This window comes from Hippichthys cyanospilos, chromosome 22 (genome assembly GCF_059441005.1).
Source record: "Hippichthys cyanospilos isolate Australia breed blue-spotted pipefish chromosome 22, RoL_Hcya_1.0, whole genome shotgun sequence".
NCBI lineage: Eukaryota > Metazoa > Chordata > Actinopteri > Syngnathiformes > Syngnathidae > Hippichthys > Hippichthys cyanospilos.
This window is the reverse complement of record NC_142390.1, coordinates 5,316,269-5,336,942: the sequence shown is the minus strand read 5'-3', so window position 1 is coordinate 5,336,942 and position 20,674 is coordinate 5,316,269. Positions and strand designations below refer to the sequence as shown.

Below are 20,674 nucleotides of genomic sequence, written 5' to 3'. Positions count from 1 at the left end.
CCGTGGCAGACACTTGGACTACAAGTATGAAAACGATTACTACTGGCGCTGCAATTTGAGGACTTCCATCTTTTTTAAGTTGAATGATGGCTGTAATTGATTACTTGATTGTTAAAAGTTGTCGATGATGGACGTGTAGTGGATTAATGGATTAAATTTGACAGCTCTAGTTTTAATCATCATAATCATTTTGCTGCTGGCACATTTGATTTCATCTCAAATGAAGTGTTAAGCTGTTTCTGTATGTTCTAGTTGGCCGCCAGGGGACTGCAGCTGTAAATTAGCTGTTACTACTGGTTTTGATTTACAAACCTTGTTGCAAACTGAGCGTAAAATAAGAAAGACGATTGAATTGACTTTGAAAGTGGCGCCGGTTGCCAGTATTCTCGGAACTTCGAATGTCATCGGACTCTGCGCACCCAGCTATATCAAATATTTGCTGAGAATGGGTCCAAATAAGTGTAAAAATCCGGCGGGCGGGATTTTCCTGGTCTTCGGAGGTCAGAACGGACGAATTCTAAAGGCCGCAGCTGTTCGCAGGCTGTGTTTTTCAGCTCGGTTGGCTCAGAATGGCTGACAATGAAGCGGCGCCGTCATCCGCTCCGATGGCGAAGGAAGCATAACGAGCAGTTTGCAAGGCATGCCAATATTTCAAAAAGAAATAAATAAATCAAAAGGTGACATTGTCTTGCGTCGTCCAGCTGGAGGAGGACCAGCGTGACCCGAGGCACTGAGCCCGTGGCGTTCAAGCCCTCATCATTCACAGTGAAGGAGCTGTTACTAATACCGCGCTTCCGGCTAATTGGAGTCTGCCAGGACTGCCAGTTGTGCTCTGAGAATAGAACACAAAATATTGGGACACCTGGCCACAAATTTGCAATGAAATGTTGCCAGGATGGATCCAAGGTTTGCGAAATTTCACCGAGCCAATTGGTGCCCTGAGAGATACGAGTGACTCGTGCGAGTTATTCAAGACGAGCTGCAGTTTGTCCGGCGAGGCTCGCTTGACACCGAGCAGCCTTTTGTTAAAATGACAATTCTCGAAAACTTCCTTAAAAGAGCTTTCTCGTTCTTTATTGCCATTCTGAACCAAATTGAATTGCACTTTCTGCATTGAAAACACATAGCTTACGTAACTTTCATGCTAATACTAGAATATATATATATATATATATATATATATATATATATATATATATATATATATATGTGTGTGTGTATGTGTGTGTTTTGTTTGGTTTTTACCTTAGGCACACCAACACCTACAGTATTAGGCTAGCAGTCGTCATACAGTACTTAGCAGTATGATTTTGACGGCATTGTGATTAATATTCCGTTTGTGGAATATGAATTAAAGAACAAAGTTCATGTTTATGTATTTTTATTTTTATTTTTTTGTCAATTCTTGTTCTACAAATACATTATCATTGATTCCCGTGTTTAAACTAGTGGGCCCGCAGAATCGATATGTTTTTTTTTTTATAAGAAGAAAAATAAAAATCCTCTATTCCAGGGGTGTCAAACCCATTTTCGTCGTGGGCCATTTTGTAGCTACAACTTCCCTCATTGGGTCGATATTATGAGGAAAACAAGTCTTTTTGTTTTTTAATGGATTTGGTTTAAGCAAATTGATGATTTACTAGTTTTGAAATCAGAAGTGAACTAAACTATCTAAAATATATTGCAAAATGTCAATTCTATTATTTGCAACGCATGACAAGTTAAAATGTGTTTAAAAAAATTTTTTTAGCGAGGGCTCATGGAAACTGACCTGATTTCCTTTTGAGGGCCACATAAAATGATGAGGTGGGCCGGATCTGGCCCCCGGGCCTTGAGTTTGACACCCGAGCTCTATTCTGATCATCTATAAAAGTGAGTTGCAGCTTTTCAACACAGTATTACAAATCTCAATCATATATACCTTGCTCGAAACAACTAATATTAGTGCCGTACTGATGATCAGACTGAGGAATTAAAACATACCTTGCTTGATTATTTTTTTATTGTTCTGCTGTATATATGCCAACAAGTGAAATCAAACGGGCAGTTCTTATTGAATATAGGTGGTCTCCATGTGATTTTTATTCAAAGCAACTTGCCTCATAAAAGACCTTTAAAGCACCTTAACTAATATGGCTTAAGAGTTGCCAGGATACATATTGTCCCTATGCTCCCTCTCTCTTTCATTTGCACCCTCTTGTTATTTATCATGGCTATTATATGTGTGGCAGCAAGTATAGCAGCTGCAGCAGTCTGGCGCGCCTCTGCCGCTACATTTCATCATCGGAGGACTCATATTTGCTACAGGCGAGCGAACACTGGACTGGAGGTGAAATCAGTAAATCACAATTAAAATGAATGGACTTCCACGAGAGCGTTCGCAGCCGCCGTCAGTCTGACACACCTTCAAATAGCCGGAAGAAACATTATCTAACTGCTAGAATGTACTGTATGTAGTTAAATTTGCCTGGAATGGAGCATACGCTTTAATTTGCATAGCTATTTTACAGCCCAGAGTAAGTCTGTAAAGTGTGAGCCTGCCACTTACAATGCAAATCAAACTACACTTGAGCGAGGTTGGCCATAAATAAGAAATCTGGTGTTTGCTCTCTCTGCCGTGAGAGGGGGGGGGGGGTCAATTGCCCACAACTAATAAATTGCAGGTATGAGTGAATAATTTAGTGTTCTCGCTGTGGCTTGACAGTTAAACGCTCATTTTGGTGGTAATTGCTTCAGTATTGATTCGATCGGGGAGCCGAGCGCTCGCAGGAATGCAATGCAAAGTAGACGAGCGGGCTCTTACCTGGATGGAAGTGTCCCACTCCCTTCCCACGCATTAACACGCTTTTAAACCATCAGGTGGGCTTCCAACATCCCGCCTTGCAAATGTGGAGAGCGTGCGTAAAAGCTCAGATTCAGCTCTGATTCTTGGTCCTCTAACGCATCACTGATGGCATCTCATCCGGAGATCCAAGATCCAATTCTGCGCAGGTGTCTTGCCAAAATATCCCCGAAACTCGAGGAGAAATCCTTTACGCGTCTTTGGAACGGTTCCCGAGTGCTGGATGCATGTGCGGGCCCCGGTCCCGGTGCGTCACGAAGGAATCCGCTTGTTGGTTCTGCCGCGGCTCGGCACAGTCTAACAGCTCCACTGTGCGCGCACTAACTTTTATGGCCACTCCTGAGCGCACGTCATGCCCCCCCCCCCCCCCCCCCCCCCCCCCCCCCCCCCCCCACACACACACTTCCAAGCGACCACGTCCAATGTGAAAACCTTAAGTGTTCATCAATTGTCTTCATCAAAATTTGGTCATATTTAAAATAGCCTTACAAAAATACACCCCCCCCCCTCGCTACACACACAGACAAAATTGCGTGTATTTTAACAGACGTTCCCCATTTCGCAACAATTGAATTCGTGATTTACTATTTTTTCTCTCTTAAAAGAACGCTCCACAATAAATTGTACACTAGTGCCCTCAAGTGGCGATCTTTAGAATTACAACATTCAACGTTCCGTAAATTCTTCAATCTAAAACTCAACCAAAAGAAAGCACAACTGAATCAAAAATGTTTATTCCGTAGCCAAATCGTCCTGCACACTCGCAACTCACACACATACGCACAATGCCACAGTAAAATGCATGTGAAGTTGCCAAAAAAATAGCACGAAAAGTGATTGGCTTGCTTTTGCGGTTCACAAAAAATATATTCAGCGCTGTCCACGGGGAAATTTAAAACAGTAAGGCATTTTTGCAAATATTTCTTAATCTCCAGCAAATGCCTGAGACCTTTGAGGTTCACTGACCATTGTTCAAGATGCTTCCAAAAAAAAAAAGAAACGAAAAGAAAGAAAAAGGCATTGGTGGCTTTTGCAGTAGTAAAAGTTGACGGACTCGCTTTCCCAGAGTTCCTCAGCACTCCTCTTTGATGTAAATTTGTTCGTACGTGTCACTCTCCAAGTGCTCCAGGCGGTCCGTCTGGCCGTTGACGATCTCGTCCGGGGTCTTCATGAACCTGGCCAAGGCGGAAACCGTCGTTCGCTACACGGTTGTCGGAAAGGTGGAAAATAAAAATCCGGCCTTACCTGAATAGAAGTCTTTGTCCGGGCTCTTTCCTGATAATGTTCAGCTTGTAGTAGTGTCTCAGTGCTCGTGACATCTTCTCATATGTCATGTTGGTCCTGTTCTGGAAGCCCAAGGAAACGCAAGGTCTCAATCGTGTCTTAAAGACGGACGAAAATGATGTATTTTTTATTCATTTTACGTTTACCTTGTGGTTGCCCCACAGCCTGGCTAGGCCATTGGGGTCCATGATTCGAAAGATTTTGTTCTCGGGGTCCTCCCAGCGGATGTAGTTCTCGTAGCGGCTGTCCGATAGGAGCTGGTACACATAGTCCCACAGGAGCCTGCAGTCTGTCAGGACCAAACGATACCACCGATGAGCAATTGTCTCCCACGCTCGTGATATCGGACAAAAATACAGTTGTGGGGGATGTTTGATACAATTTTTTTCAACCCTTGAGTATATTGATACTGATACCAAGTACCGATACCACTTGTACTTTTGATAAACAACCCCTATCAATCCCAAAAAAACAACAAATAAATTCCCAATTCAAATACAGTATTTTTTCTTCTTCTGATGTTTAATTTCCATTTTATGATCGTAGGACACCGATATCAATATTGGCTGCCATTGCGTGTAGCGCTTCATTCAAATAACGCCAGTGAGCGGGCTCATACTGATACTTGGCATTGACACTCGCGCATCCCGATGTATAATCCGACTTATAATTCACTAAGTTTACGCCATTTTGAATTTTGTGACATGCTTAAAAGCAAGCCTGTGTGACAACTTTGATTTAACAGTTTATCTATTTCACATAAAGTTCATTTATCTATGGATAACATTTTTACACCTGGCAAATAATTTGTTATGTGTAGCTGCATAGTCTGAATACCTTCAGGCGTACAATAAGTTTTAAGGAGTTTCCAAACTTTTGACTAAAAGGGTTCGGCCTTATTCTTTGCCAGAAAATAAACGTTCAAACTGTCATTTCCATGGCAAGTGTCCAACATAGATTCTCGTCATTGGAGCCGGTCTGTTTGTGTGGAGAACATTAGTTTTGTGTGATAGCTTTGGACTGGTTAGAGCTACCCCATGAAGTCCCGGTGTCCTCAGGAGAGGACGCCCTGGCCTTTTTTTGTCCCGGTCGGGCCCATTTTACCTGCTATCCGACCCATGGGCATTTGGTGATCCTCCAGCGGAGACACAGGCATGAGAAAGCTCCTGTAGAGCGCTTCCTCCTGGTGCTGGAGAAGATGATGCGACGCGGGCTGGTGGCCCGGCGTCAACTGCTGAGTCCCCTCTAATTTGACCTCGGGGCCGTTCTCGGCGTGCCCGCCCCGATTGTGCCTGAAGTCCATGGCGGTCCCGCCGCCGCTCCTGCTCGCGTTCGGGAACAGAGGGTTGATGATGGTTCTGGGCATGAGCTGGATGACTCGAGGTGGGCCCACCTCCTGGCCTCCCGGGCTGCCCAGTCGGGGCGTCTCTTTGGGGGTCGCGCAGCGGCCGTTGGGGGCGCCGGGGGAAACGGGCAGGTGGTACCCGTCCTCGGGCAGGTGGTGGTTACTGTGCGGAAGCTGGGAGAAGGGCTGGATGTGGTCCTCGGCGGCGGCGGCGGCACGTTGGTGGTTGGGCGCGGGGGGCGATTGCGGCGGCGGCGGGTGGTGGGGCGAGCGGGAGCGGTGTCGTAGCTCGATGGTGGGCGGGTGCTGGGGGACGGGTTCCGTCGCACTCCTTCGTACCGTTTCTGCGGCGACAAGAGCAAGGTAAACATCCCGGTGGCAACGCTGACGTTTCTCTCCGCGCACCGCGGCAATTTGCCACCCCTTTCTTGGCGCTATTGTGGGAACAATGCAAGATAATTGCTCGCGCTGCACCGCATTGTCATTCATTGGGCTTGCGACTTCCTTCATTAGACTGAAACTACCTTGGCGGCGCGACAGCTTTGTGTGTGGAAACTTGTCTCTCTTTTTGCCAGGCATATGCGCCAAAAAGAAAATAAATAAAAAACTGGCTCTACCAGCGGCGTGAAACTGCACCACATTGTGCTGGAAGCTGCTTTTGTTTACACTTATTTGGTTAGCAACATCAGGATAACAATAAATTACAACCTGATATGACGCATGAAATCATTTTTTTCCTCTGCCCATGCTTTTTTAACCCATGTGCACATTCTTTGCAAACTATACACGTTGCATTTTTTTCCTAATATTGTAAATGCTTTTAAAGGTGTACAAAGTGACATAGCCATTAACTGGTCTCTACCGCCAATTTTGCTGACATAGTTTGACCGCCGCTCAACGGAATGTTGCAAAAACCGCGGGAAAATCAATGTCATAAATCCTATTAAAATACGTCTACAAATTTTTAATTATAATGGTTTTATGTGGTCCAAAATTTGGCCAATGATTATTGTCATCTCGCACGTCCAGCTGCAATCACATAAAAATGTCAGAATTGTTGTATTTTGTATTAGAGATGATCAGATTTATCATTAGATATAAATGTTTGGGTCTTACAGGTTAGGCTTACGCTAAAATAAAGTTTACACTAACACTAAATAAGTAAATAAATAAATATGCCTCTATTTTCTCTATTAAAAATGTATATCAACCTCCTTGTCTATGAATAATCTGAGTTGACCTTGAATAACCCATGTCAGTCGATTAACTAGTGTTTCCAAAGATTTGACTTGCATCCCAAGCTATAACGTTTATGTCGTCTGGCAAGTGTGTCAAGTGACTGGTGCCGTCCACTAGATGTCACTAGAAACCCAAATTATTTTTTGTAGACTAGATGAAAGTCTAAATATAAACGACAATACAATGAGAATTTGCTATTTTGTCAAAATCTTTGTGCTAACTCTGTTCCGCTGCGCATGCAAACAAATCACCAACCCCAAATGAGTAAGCCGCCAGGTATTTTCCAAAACAAAGTCCAAGCACATCTCCAGACGCGTACCGCAGCCCGATTTTTATTGTTACAATTTACTGTAGTGCGTTTAAATACAACAGCGTTTCCTCGTGAAACAGGTTTTATAATGGCCAAGTCATTTTTTGTGGTAACTCTCGTACGTTTGTTGGTTTTCACATCGCATCCTTTCACATCCGTGCCAGGAACAGGCATTGGTTATTAGCGTCCACACTGGTTATTATCAGTGACGGATGCGTTTTGAATTCTATCACGTTTGACCACAAGAACTCAGACTGACGCGAGTGCTGACCTTCCATTTTGACGTGCTGCGCCGAGCTCTCGGGCAGCAGGTGGAAGGAATTTCCAGGGAAATAGCCCGAGGGGTAGAACACGTTAGGCTTCCTCTGCTTTAGGGTGTGCTGCAGAAGCTCGTATAAGACGTCACCTGCAGGGAAAGACAAAAAAATAAATAAATAAATCACTCCGCGCACATGACGGACCTTCATAAAACGGGAAGTTATGATTGCAGATTTCTATGGAAGGCGACAACTTCTTTGTGATTTCCCGACAGTGTGAAGTTTGAGTAATAATGGAAGGCTCGCCGCTATTTCGTTGAACTGCAAACAAGAGGCCTTTTGTACAAGATATATAATTATATATATGACTAAAGGACAGTCTAAAATGGATTGGAACTACTGAATCAAGTACTAAAATAAGTTGTTCTCAGTACTTAAGCACTAAATTAATAGAAATCTGTAGGTACAAAAAGTACTAATAGATTAAATTACTCAATAAATTCGTTAATCTATTACCAGATACCAAAGTAATTACCGGTAGTTATTTTAGGTCAGAGGTGTCCAAACTTTTTCCTGTAAGGACAGAAAAATTGAAAGCTGAAAAGACCACGTTTTCCTTTTATTTACTTTAACTCTTCAAACACGGTAAAGCTCCAACCAGTCAAGCCATTACGCATTGCCTCTTTAATGTAGTTATTTATAAAAACTGCTACTTAATGTGAAAAGCGATGAGGTGAATTCAGATTTTTTTTTAACGGTGTCTACCATCAAAGCTTATTATTTCTTTTTAAAATAGCATAGCGGGCTGTGCCATATTGTTTTTTTCAGCAAAAATGTGGATGAGGGGCCGCAAATGGCCCCTGGGCCGTAGTTTGGACACCTCTCACTATTAATCAGTGCCATGTTTAGATTACTGAGGCTATAGAAGATATTATTGTGAACTCATTTTTGAGTTTAAGTGAGCATACAGTACAGTACAAAGCCAAAACAGGAAGTTCACTTAATGATTAACAGCGTTGTGTTTACTTATGACAGCCAAATAGGATGAAAACAGGTTTAACAAATAACTTTACATAAAGAAGGGACGCCAAGATAATGTTTGACGGCTCAGTAAAAAAAAAAAAAAAAAAAAAGCGCTTTTACCATAACAAGGAAATGATTCTTATAAAGGAAGTGATGGTGGACGCACACCACTTTCAGTTCTCACTTTTAAGAGCGGTGAGTCGCACTGTCCGGAAAATTGCTGCTTCCTGATTTCAAATTATTTGGATGGCTTCAAATCCGACGCCGTTTGGAAATGCATCATTCAAATAAAAAACCGACGCGTCGTTACTTCTGGGCAAATACGGCAGTGAGTGATGGCGGCGGGTTTAACGCCGAGGGGAGAATAAAACACAAATCAATCAACGGTTTATCTCTGGACAAGCTCATATTTTCGTTTATGGAAACATTTCAAGCTGGTGACACTGTACATGAAGCCACGGAACAGGAAATGACTGATAAAACCTTTCGAAATACATTCATCATATTTCCATGGCACAATCTTGCTCCATAAAATACAGGACGACAGTAACTAACCTAGAAGAAGTAAACGTGAGAAGCGTAATTTAACAAATAAGTATTTATTTCTATGATTTTGTGGTTGTCACGTGATCTTTTTTTTTAAAACTGTAAGCCGAAATGTCATTTTCTGACCACACCTGCGTCATCTGTATTCTCAATTCCTGTATCATATTGAGAGAAAAATATCCCGTGTTTTGCCTTAACCCGCCCGGCCGCCGGTGTTGCCGAGGCAACGTACTTCCTGATCAACCGTCCCCGACTTCCTCCAACCCCCATTTGCGGCTTTGCTCTAATAGCTGCAGCTTTGGATGACTTTATTGATTTGTTGATGTCGCTTTAGATATTTTCGGCATGATTTTCATGTCAGTTTCTCAACAGTTCTGTATGTTAAAACATTTCTCACTTTAACCCCTGGCTGTCCGGGTTTTTTCACTAGCCTGGCCTTATTATCGCCCAACTTGGGCTGACTTTGAAAGGGTCACTACGCCCCCTTTTTGTACATATATTGTAAAAATGTAAACAAAAGTACGCTGTCTGTTTCTGAAATTGAAATAGGAATGTTTATTATGTCAGAGTATTGTGACTTTTGAAGACTTTTGCATTTTGGTAGTCCAGGCTAAACCAATCATTGAAGTCATTAAAAGGCTTGCAAATGTCATAGGTTGGCTGCGAGCACCCCCATATCAATACAAAATGTTCTATTTTCTCCCCTTGTTTGCGAGTTGTCATTGAAAGGATTAATGCAAAAATCGGGGTAAATGAATAAAAGAATTGAATAAAACAATACGATAAAACATTGGGTTTTCAATATGTCCAAAATTAACAATGTTTACAATATTGAATGGCAGTAAATGAGCCTGACATGGGCTAAATTTGACACCTATATGACACCTCTCCCGTTTGCAAGCATTTAGAAGGGACGGCAGCCTGGCATATTGAACGTCGTCATGTTTTCACAAGCTCTGCAATATTTTAGCCTCGTATGCTTTTCCTTTGACATCACACATCAATAACATTAAAAAGCCCAAGTCGGGTCACAATTCCTCACAGGAGTTAAATGAGAATATCTATATAAAATCTTGAATTTTAGAGGCGTTTGGATTTAGTTTACAGATGCTTGAGGGTTCACCAAATTTTGACTTTTGGAAGCGAAGCGCCTGAAAGGGAAGTACCGGAGTGAGGCGAGCGGTAGCGGAAGTCCTCCTTGGTGAGCAGCAGCAGGGCTTTTCCGTTCATCTGGAAGGAGCCGCTGGTGATTGGCCGCAGCGCAAACTCCTTCTCGGCCCATCGCAGCCACTGGGCCACGTCCTCTCTGCTCCAAAACACCGGCTGCAAACCTGCAAGGAATAAAAAAAAAAGAGTGAAGTAGACGCAGCGAGGAAGGAGGGGGTGGGGGCGAGCGGAAGGAAGGAAGGAAGGCCGGATGGAGGGGAAAGGGGGGGGGGGGAGGAAGGAGGTCGGTGCTGTAAAGAGGATATTGAGGAAGTGGAGATAAAAGGAGGGAGCGATTACGGGAACGGCGGCGATAGAGAAAAGCAGCTCAGACGGCCAGAGGAGGTTCGAAGTCCAAAGAGGGCAGCTTGAATAGTAATAACAAGGCTTGCTGGGGGGGGAATGAAAATCATAGCCAGACTTATTTTATTTATCGCTCCGCGTCTTCTCGGCTCCGTCTTGTACTCGAGACAGGCAACTTTATTAGTGTACGTAGACAACACACAAGGGCGCATGGAAGGAAAGCAAATGCAGGAAACGCTTTTGTGTCGGTGTGAAACATCTGCATGCAAGACCAATGGATGGGCTGGACCATTATGGCAAAAAAATAACAATTACAATTGTTTGGATCTATGAATAATAGTTAGTCATTTCAAAACTTACTTAAAAAAAAAAAATCACTGAAAATAGGCCTCAAGTCTATTCATCCTGGCAGATTGAACGCGTTATTATGCAACACTATTCTTTTTTTCTCAAGTTTGTCAGCTGTAAAGTACAGACAAGTGGCAAAAAATAATTTATGTTTGAGACTATTAATATAATTGTTTTCAGATTAGGAGGTTTCTTGAGTATTATGTTATCTGTGTATGTATTTCCACAGTATTTGTGTACAGATATTCATTATTTAAAGGATATCACAGTTGATGCCGATCCCCCATTAGCATTGGGATTTTGCATTGGTTTTAGCGTTAGCGCTAACAGTTAAAAAAAAAATAGTCTTGTATTTGAACATACAATGGTTGTATTTATTGCGTAATATGCGTGTATTTACTATTACGGTGTTCTCTAATGGGGGCGTCATTATAAAGCCAAAGTGCGGAATTACATAACGTAACGCGAGCAACGCGGTGCTTTCAGGGTACGTCGACTAAATCTGAAAACGTCTTACTTTTCTTGGATGACAACGTTTTAAAGCTCAAGAGAAGCCAAAATCACAATTAAATTTTGACAACTGTCTTGTCATTTTTGTGACTAGTCTTTCAATCTCCTAAATCTCGCATTGCCCCCAATCGTGTACTTTAAGTGTCCTTTGTCCTTGCTTGTCTTGTCATCTGAGGTGAACATCTCAGACTGATTCTAATCTTCACAGTCTGCCGAGACCGGATACATATTTTTGTCCTTTTTTTTTTTTTCGCTTTACGCTCATTTATTCCAGGCAACGGAGACGCATTCTTGCCATCTCATCATTTTTTCGCCCTCGCTTGTAATTCAATGATTGGCATGGTGACTCAGACTGACCTTCTCAGTTCTTAACCCACCCACACACACACACACACACACACACATTTGCAAGCAGATGCACGACTAGTCATCTCACTATTGTCCCTCTGCCTAAAACGCTTCCCGCGGGCGTCAGGCAGCTGTTGCCGACATAAGTGTCGCACCAGTAATTGGAGCACTCTCGGACCACCCGTCACAAACCCGGCCTGGCCCCTCTGCGACCGTCAAACAATGGAGGTTTTCACAGAGAGATCAATATAACGTGAAACCACATCTTTTCTACAAAATGAATTTGATGTTGCATGTGAACTACATGGAGAGAGGACCTTATAAAATAAGGTAAACATATTAAAAGGGGAGTTTCTTTCCAAACGTGTAAGTCTTGATGCCAAGTGAGCTGCACACCATTCCGCAACTTGTTTGGGCAGCAAAGCCCGCTGGGCGGTATGGGGTCACGGGGTCAGGGCCGCGGCATGCTCACTCCAGGGCCAAAGAGTGAGCGGCGCTCTTTGCGCTGCCAAAAAAACCCTCTTAGATCCGGTATGTCGGTCTCGGCCATCTGCGCTGAGCCCAAAAGAGGAAATACGAGGGGGAGAAAAAAAAAAAAAAATCAAACGTGTCCCACGACACACTTGCGACAGGAAGTAATCCAGCTTGCACTTGGTTTCAGCACAGGAAACTTCCAGCGGGAAGGTTAAAGAGCAGCACCGGCAGGCTTATGAAGTCACTTTGGGAATGATAGGCCGTGATTGATGAAAGCCAAATAAAGGAGGAGAGACTTGCTGCAAAGCTGCACAATGACGAGCGAAAGCCAAACAGAAAAGGAAACCGATACTAGTCTGAAGCGCTGAAGTTCAGAGAGGGGGCATCCTATCTATTCTGGGACCTAACCCATATAACGCTGGCTATGGTGGAGGGGGGTCTGAAGGAAAGTCATTCGACGGTACTTGCGGCTTTTATGGGAAAACTGCGCACTCAGATCTATTAGAATGTCAATTAAATGCACATAAAACAGAGATTCTCTTGGCATCAGTTGTTAGTTGTGGAGGACCTGATTTTTTTTTTTTGGGGGTGGGGGGGGTATCTGACATTTTCTAATAACATTTTAGAAACTGTAACGCTTACAACAATTAAGATAGGAATTAAAGGCAGATTGTGTGATGTTTTAAAATACTTTGCTCTGTCATATTTATTTATTTACTTTTCATTTTTGGGGATGTTTGAATTTAAAATATAAATTCCACCCCCCTACCCGCATAACTTGCTTAAATGCTACAATTAGGTAGTTAGGAACTCATGTGAACACATTCTTCTAAATGCACTAAACCTCTATTTCAACATTTAGAGCGTTTTCCAATCCTCAATTTCTAAAATGCTGAATGAATCGAGTATAAATAAGATTATTTGCTATAAAAGTTGTAAAGGCATACCTAAACCTGTATTCTTTTTATCATTATCAAAAAAAAGCAATATAAATCAACGTTCAACAACTGTTATTTTTTACAGTGTTTATAAGACTTACAGCTTAGTCTAAAACAGAAAAAACAAGCGCATCAAAGTGCCTAAAACTAAACTGTTCTCCCCTTCCTCTTATGATGACACACGCAAGTTTCCCTCGGCGGCGTCTCGGGCCCCCGCGCTGACGACGCGCGCTGATGCAGAGGCGCGCAGGTTGCCGTGGCAACGCCTCGGCGCTCGGGGATGAATGAGGGGACGGGCTGGATGAGATCACCGCTATCTTGTTTCGTCGTCGCCGCGCAGAAGCCCTTGACTTTCCGCCGGCAGCCAGACGGGTTAATGAGGTTCGTCCGAGCGAGAAGCTGGCGAGGTAGCATCTGAAAAATAGCTTTTGCTTCTGCTTAGGGTTCTCTCATCCAATAGAGTGCCTCCGAGTAGCCAGTGGATCATACTGGATGTCCAATTAGTCAGAAAGACTGCGACCCCGCACACTTTTATGTCAGTCTGGGGTAGGGCTGCACAATTTATCATTTTGGAGCCGAAATTGCGATCACAAAATACCCGATTTCTACCTCGTCAAAGCTGTTTTTTAAAGGTTGTTTTGCTCACAGATAAGCGGCCTGTTACTGAAAACGAACCAGTTCCAAACTGATTTTTTTTTTTTAAAGTCTCATTGACATTGCACTGTCAAGCATACTATTGCCCACGCGATTGCTAAATGCTAAGCTAGTTTGTGCCGTAGCACCACTTACTTTATATTAGGCTTCATATCATATACTGAATAGCGAAGCAGCAGCAACGAGGAGCATAAATACGGCTCTTATCCTCCATGGTGACAATCATAATCCACTACCAAAGCCAGCAGGGATTCTGTTAGTGGAATACAAATCCGAAAAGACCAAAATTAGGTGCTTAGGAGTACAATAAACTTCATAAGTCTGGTTTGAAGTGCGTTAGGTTGGACAACCAGTAGCTATAAACAGAAAATTACAATTAATACCTATCTATGCATAAAATAAGACAACACCTACTCTAGCAATTTAGCACTTTGTAGCAAGTTTAGTTTGTAGCAAATTGCCTCAGTAGCCGAATAAAGAAAAACAAAGACGATTATCTGTACGCTGAGGACTTTGCTCCAATCTCTGTCCTTTGGTAAATGTTTGCCTTGCCTTTCCAAGCAGAAGTAGGCGGACATTGGCGTGGCCGGAGGAAGCGGAAGAGGGATGGAATAAGGAGGTTCGGCCGTGACCCTTTGACCCCCCTGACTCAGGGCCATGCGAGCCAGTCATTTCCTCGCCGGCGTACATCCCCTTCGCTACTTGCCTCCACTCCCACCCCGCAGCGACTTTGACTTTCCCCCTTCCTCTTACGCACTCCTTCAAGTGTCATTCCACGGCTTCCTTCGCCAGCAGGCATGTGCTTGTCCCCCATCTCGCGCAACTGGACTGCATCCAGTCCAAACAAGCATAAAACACATCATCAATCACACGCGGCTTTTATGGCCAGGAAGTAGCACGACCTGTTCCTGATTGTTTGTTGTCAAGAAACGGGAGCAAGCTGGATCTTGTTGGCTCTTTACGCTTTCTTTTGCTCACTTTTTTTTTTTTTGATGTATTTACATATTTTTTTTAAAAATCCACCACGCAATCTGCACAAGCACTCACAGTAAATAACTCGCAACTATTTAAGGAATCTCTGTGATTAACTCTTAGAGTAATTTCCTATGTTAAATGACGGAGAAAGACACAGATAAAAATAAAATAGTGACTTTGAATATGCTTCCAAAGCAACATTTAGAAGACGCAGGCTGTCGTCAAATATATGTGCACTTTTTAAATCAATGTGTAGCAGTATTGGGCAAGGAGGAAGACAGAAAAGTAGTTTTAAGCAACGGAAGGAAGGATGTCAGCATGAATAAAGGGAAGGAAGGCAGGAAGGAGGAAAGAAAGGGAGGAAGGAGGTGAGGAAGACATTGGCAAGCAAAAAGCACATCTGAGGGGCAAGAGGCAGAAAAGTGGTGAGAAAAAGGCATCAAAGCAACAAAAAAAAAGACAGATCAGAAGAAACGCCAGGAATAAAAAAAAAGGGTAAGCTGTAAACTGTTTTGAAAGAATAAATAACACTGTCAGTATGCCTTTTAATTTTCTCTATTGCCTAAAAACCTCTTTCAGGTCATGAGAAATAAACCAAGCAGACATGATCATTTCAGCGACAGCGTGTAATTATCTTTTGGAACACTAGTGCAATATGTTAGTATTGTGTAGTGTCAGTGTCAGGAAACATCCAGCAAATCCTGTTCACTTGATGTTTACCACCTTTAATATGACAGTAGAGTCTGCTTTTTACTGTCACTCTTTTCCGGCAAATGCAAAAAAACCTGAAAGGCACAGGGCCGAACAAAATGAAGGCCATTGTTATTTTTTGCCAAGATTTGTCTCATTGTAGTGCAAGTGTGTTCATAGGGAAGTTAGGCCTTTTTTCTTTTTTTTAAACTACCAGAACAGGAAGAGAAGGGAGCTGCACGCAGCCCGCTCTCTGGCATTTGAGAACAGTTTCCCTTTCAGAAGAGAAAAGCCAGGGAGTTAAAACACACACAACAACAACAACATTTATTCAGGAAGCACTGTCTGCCCACTCAGGAAATTCCTGAGGACAAGCGCTGCTTCCAGGGGCAGGAAATTTCCCCTCAGTAACACACACACAAGCCAACCCACACCGATTACCTCCAATGTGTGATATAGGACGCAACAAAAAAGAGCAAAAGGGCATTTTTTTTTTTTGCTACACATTCATGTACTGTAATGCGGTTACTAACCGTTTACACCTACACACACTTTACACAGATATTCACTTCATCCACCCACTCAGACGTGCATGGATCGAGTACAAGTACAAGGCTGCAGCCTGTTGCCTTGTTGCTATGGACATCACTTTAATCTGGCCCTTTTCGTATTGCACATTTGAATTTCAGTTTGTGTGTGTGATTTCATATATATATATATATATATATATATATATATATATATATATATATATATACACATACACAGTGGGCCCCCGTGTTACGAGATTAATCCGTTCCGCGGTTCGGCTCATAAGGCGAATTCATCGCATGGCAGGCAATCCAAATCTATGTTAAATAGCTAATGCGTATAGAACCCCAGGTTAAAAACATAAAAATTTTACATACATATAAAAAATTGGTATCAAAATAGCATAGTAAGTGCTACGTATATATAATATACATGTATACAATCAGAAAACATCATTAATAAAAACGAGTGAGGCCGACGAATAGCAGGCCACTATCTCCGTGAAGAGACACCGACCAATAACAGACCAGCATTGTAGTGACGCGTTGTATGGAGGCATTGAAAATAAGTGCAATTACCTAAAAACGCGGCTAAAAAAGCCCCTAGGGTCATGGCAGTTTTTTTGTTGCAAAGCGGGGGAAATACCTTAAAGAGGGGACGAAAAAACTCAGTAATCCACATCGCAACATGAAAAAAATGTAAGCCAGGGGCGCTGTAACACAGGGGTCACTGTGCGTGTGTGTGTGCGTGTGCGTGCGTGTGTGTGTGTGTATATAAATATATTAGATTCATCGCCCAGCCCAATGTATCATATATCAGATTGTAGTACAGATTCTACTATTGCATAGTTTAAAAAAAAGAGAAGAGGACCTTGAAAAAAATGATTGCATATTAAATCATAATATTGAAGGAGGGATCAGTTTGTTTGTTTTTTTCCAAACTCTTTCAGACTCATCTTGGCATTCAGCTATATTTAACTATAGCTATAGCTATATTTATGTAAATAATGCCACTACTGGCGTTCTTTGGTGAGGAGCAGTCGAGGACACCCCCCCATTCCCCCCACCCACCTAATCCACTTCCTCCCCAGGAAATGGAGAAGGCGGATTTCTGCCCACACTGCAATTTCCTCCCTCATTCTTTTTCTTTCTGTCTTTTCTTTTTTAACCCCTCCCAGCCATCTCCTGCTCACTTCCTTCTCCTCCTTTGCCACCGCATGCGTTTGCATCGGCAGGCTGAGCAGAGGCTCGAGAAGAGAAACGCTCATTTCCTGCCTGGCGCGCGTGAGGAACGGCGTTGCGGCAAACTTCCACCCAAGCGTGTGGAAGTGACCCGTTGCTTTAGCTTGACAGGAAACAGAAGCAAAAGCCCTTCTTCCTTTTTCTAAAACAATGCTTGAAGAGTTTTTTTGGCGATGGGTCATCAACATTCAGAAAAAAAAAAGTTAAATATTAACTGATGTATTGGACATAGCAGTTACTCATTAAACATTAGGGCGGCGCTTCTCAATTATATTTTACAAAACCCCCCTAGGAAACACAAAACCTTTCGCGGCTCCCCACTTGCCACGCTAACAATAAATAAGATTATTATTTATACAAAATGTATACTTATAAAAAAAAGTATACTTATGAACTTTTAATAACTACTTTTTACAGCGTTTATACAGTTATAGGTTAGTCTAAAACTGAAAAAATAACTGCAGCAAAGTGCCTAAACTATATATATATATATATATATATATATATATATATATATATATATATATATATATTCATTGATTGTCAGGATAATCAATTATTTGGGTCATGTGACATTGAGTGCTAGACCGTGCTGTTGCACTGCATTGACCGTGCCAACCACTTGTGGCATTCCCCATGCAGGATGTTTTGCGGCTTCAGCACTTCCCAGGAAAAAAGTAGAGCGCGTCTGTGCGTATGTATGTGTGGGACTCACGCAGGTGTGCGGGCAGCCTGGCAGACCTGTCCTCCGCTCGGCCGGCGGGCCTGGCGGGCGCATGGACGGGGGAGGAAGTGGAGTTTGGCAGCGGGTTCGCGGAAGGACTGAAAGAGCGCCTCTCCTGCTATGAATAGACAGAGACACAAAAGCCAGGCTCACAAAATGTTGCCAAGCCCACCGCGGGCCCTCAACCCAAACAGCCCCCCCCCCCCCCCCCCCCCCCGCGCCTGTCAAGCACCAGTAAGCAAGTAGATGACTGAAACATGGGCTTGTTTTGCAACAGATGTTTTCTCCGCTGTAAGGAATGCACTGCAGGTCAAAAAATGTTGCCGGGCCAGTCCAACAGCAAAGAGGAAGCTTACGTTATTTGCTCAATTAAAATCAATCAACATTGCGCATATTGGAATAATTAAATAGGGATATGCACACTGTGCATTTTTTTGGTTGGATTTGAACAGCACTGTGACATGCTGACACACTCAACAGGGGGCGGTGTGTAAAATGCAACAAAGAAAAAGAATATAGCGTGGATGCTAACTCTCCCTCCAAAATACTATCAAGTGGGGAAAATAAAAATCCAAGACCGCTTCGGGGCAACCCCTTAAGTCCCAAAACGCCCAAGGGGACTTTGTCAGAACACAATTTGCAGTCAGCTAGCAAAGTTCGGTCATCTGTGTTTACCTTAAAGTATCTCCACACGGCTGACATGGCTTCTACGGCACCTGCCCGGAAATCATATGTCAGGCTAACTCTCTACTGAATAATGGAGTTTTTTTTTTTTGCTCAAATTTCATCGGGTGCAAGTGGTTGTTTGTCCGCACTCTTAACCTCCATCACTTGTGAATTTGTGCCGGGACCTTTCAACTGGAGTCATGACACAGCCCCAAGCCTTGGCATGGGAAACGCTTGGCTCCTCAAATGTTTACAAGTTTTCGCCGCTCCCCCCCCCCCCAGATATTTTCCCAAGACCACCTCGAAGATGTCCCCAATGAGTGTTTATTTGCGTTTGGGCTGTTTGCGGCGCAGAGGCATTGAATGGGTCGCAACTCCAGCTTGTCCATGTGCGCGCTTCCGTTTCTGAGCAGAACAAGGAGCCAACGTTTTTAGAGGAAATGAAGCTCGGTTGTCTGCCGTCGGCACCCAGTCACTTCTTTTTATTGTGTGCGCGCACCAACTGAATGTACCAGGAACTTCCTGTGGAAGCCAAGAACCAATCTTTCAGTCTTCCGTTTCCTCTTTCATGCAGATCTTTTTGCTAGCCATTCAAACATACGTTTTGTAACTTTTCCGCTTGGGGGTTGGCGGCTGGGATTTTGGGGGTCACCCAGCCTATGATAAAGACCCGACAGAATCGGGCCGCCAGACGATGACTCCTCACAACGACGTCATACTCGCTAATGACTTGTCATTACTCACGCAGAGAGAAGCTTTTATCGTTGCGGCTCGGTTGTTTTGTTTTTCAGTCGAAAAGTAACCTACCTATTTTGTCCTAATGCAGTCGCTCATACTTGGCGACCTTCTTTGCGTTCCCAGCAGATCATGTACAAGCCTTGAGCCCAGCTCTAACTTTTGACTTTTTCAGGATGCAGAAAATTTGTCAAAATAACCCAGATCCAATGCAGGTGTGCAAGTCGATGACACCGTTTCAATCCTGCAATTTTTACGCAACGCTATTGTACTATGCGCTTCTTAGATACCCACGACTACAGTAGGGTGTCGTGTGGGTATTGGGATTGAGCCCAGGGCGACTGATTTTCAATAAATAGTCCCGATCAGTCATTTAAAAACATAAATATTGATGCATGCATTTAGGTAGGTCTATATTTTTGATTAACAAAGTTATCCCAGCGTCTATACACTTTATATGGCGATATATAAACCTGAACTTTTCCCCCGATATTGCAGATACTATTAAGTTCGGATGTTGGACCAGGTTAGAATGAAATGGAGCAGCGCCTATTTAAACCGACAATTACATGAACATGCCTGTATTATAATACAAGAATATCACGTGCTGCAGTGTAAACAACAATGACAAACACGCGCAGTGTTTTTCATTGAATGAGCTTGATGAAGACAGATATTCGGCCATGCAATTGTTCCAAATGCTTTTCTTGAGCACCTTCAGAATCGAATCCATTCATTTAGTATCGCGTGGTAAACAAAATTGTACCCTGCGCCAACAACGACTAAAACTAACCGCTCGGCAACAACGATGCCCCCACAGCACCACTAACACACACTGTCACGTTGACACGGTCCAGCCGCTAAACGTGGGCAACACGTGGATTGTACTTTTGATGTGATTCGGGGGGAAAATGTCGTTGCCAGTCACGACTTTGACGCGCGGATGCGGGCGCAGTCCGCGACGCGCGGCGGTGCAACAGATGAGCTGCCAAAACAAAAACAATAACAAACAAAGTGATCCCAGCGCGATGATGCGCTCCTTACCTTCGGTGTAGCTGTGGGGGATTCAGACATGATCTCCCGTTAACTTCTCCTCTTCCACTTCTCCCTCTTTTTTTTTTCTCTTTTTGTGTTTTATTTTTTTGCTCCAAAAAGTATTTCTAGTAAAATATCGAGGGTGGTGCGGACAAGTTGTCGTCACGCAATCCTGCCGCCGCTTCTTCTTCTTCTTGCTGCTGCTGCTTCTATCTGCCGCAACGCTCCATTGCTCCGCGCGGAAGAAAGACAAACTTCTTTTGTCTTGTCGTGTGTTTCCCTTTCACGTGTCGGCGGCGCGCACGTAAATAATCCCTTCCTGGAAGAGCGACGCGCGTGCACGCCTGCACGCTGCCTCTCATTGATCGGGACGTGTGTGAAACAGCGAAATGACGTCGGTTCCCAGCACTGAGCCTTGCCCCCTTTTAAAGGGAAACGACAAGCGCGCAG

At 43.4% G+C, this 20,674-nt stretch overlaps 2 protein-coding genes across 5 annotated transcripts in view; both read right to left on the bottom strand.

Moving 5' to 3' along the window:
• LOC148405613 (chemokine-like protein TAFA-2) overlaps positions 1 to 3,165 on the bottom strand; it is a 33,666-nt gene extending 30,501 nt beyond the window's left edge. The window contains exon 1 of the mRNA XM_088406500.1: positions 2,804 to 3,165. The gene's annotated coding sequence lies outside the window, so the exon portion shown is untranslated. The remainder of the gene's footprint in view (positions 1 to 2,803) is intronic.
• A 395-nt stretch (positions 3,166 to 3,560) lies between these two features.
• On the bottom strand, positions 3,561 to 20,556 carry etv6 (ETS variant transcription factor 6). 4 transcript variants are annotated; one of them, XM_088406635.1, is made up of 9 exons: positions 20,234 to 20,556; positions 18,464 to 18,504; positions 17,780 to 17,906; positions 10,013 to 10,177; positions 7,292 to 7,426; positions 5,231 to 5,815; positions 4,273 to 4,415; positions 4,088 to 4,188; positions 3,561 to 4,017 (listed from the first exon to the last, which is right to left on the bottom strand). In XM_088406635.1, the coding sequence occupies exons 2-9, from the start codon at positions 18,488 to 18,490 to the stop codon at positions 3,915 to 3,917; spliced, it is 1,386 nt and encodes a 461-aa protein (XP_088262761.1). In that variant the 5' UTR covers positions 18,491 to 18,504; positions 20,234 to 20,556; the 3' UTR covers positions 3,561 to 3,914. The 4 variants fall into 4 exon arrangements, with proteins under 4 accessions (XP_088262761.1, XP_088262765.1, XP_088262760.1 ...); XM_088406639.1 differs by having other exon boundaries at positions 17,780 to 17,903; XM_088406634.1 differs by lacking the exon at positions 18,464 to 18,504.
• Positions 20,557 to 20,674: the final 118 nt, after the last annotated feature.

Bases quoted from the DNA above. Each gene is read 5' to 3' on its own strand.
- etv6 (XM_088406634.1), bottom strand. From the start codon at position 20,263: ATGTCTGAATCCCCCACAGCTACACCGAAG. The intron at 17,907-20,233 runs GTAAGGAGCGCA...GTCTATTCATAG, and splicing joins CCCCCACAGCTACACCGAAG to CAGGAGAGGCGCTCTTTCAG. The intron at 4,416-5,230 runs GTAAAATGGGCC...TGGTCCTGACAG, and splicing joins GCCCATGGGTCGGATAGCAG to ACTGCAGGCTCCTGTGGGAC.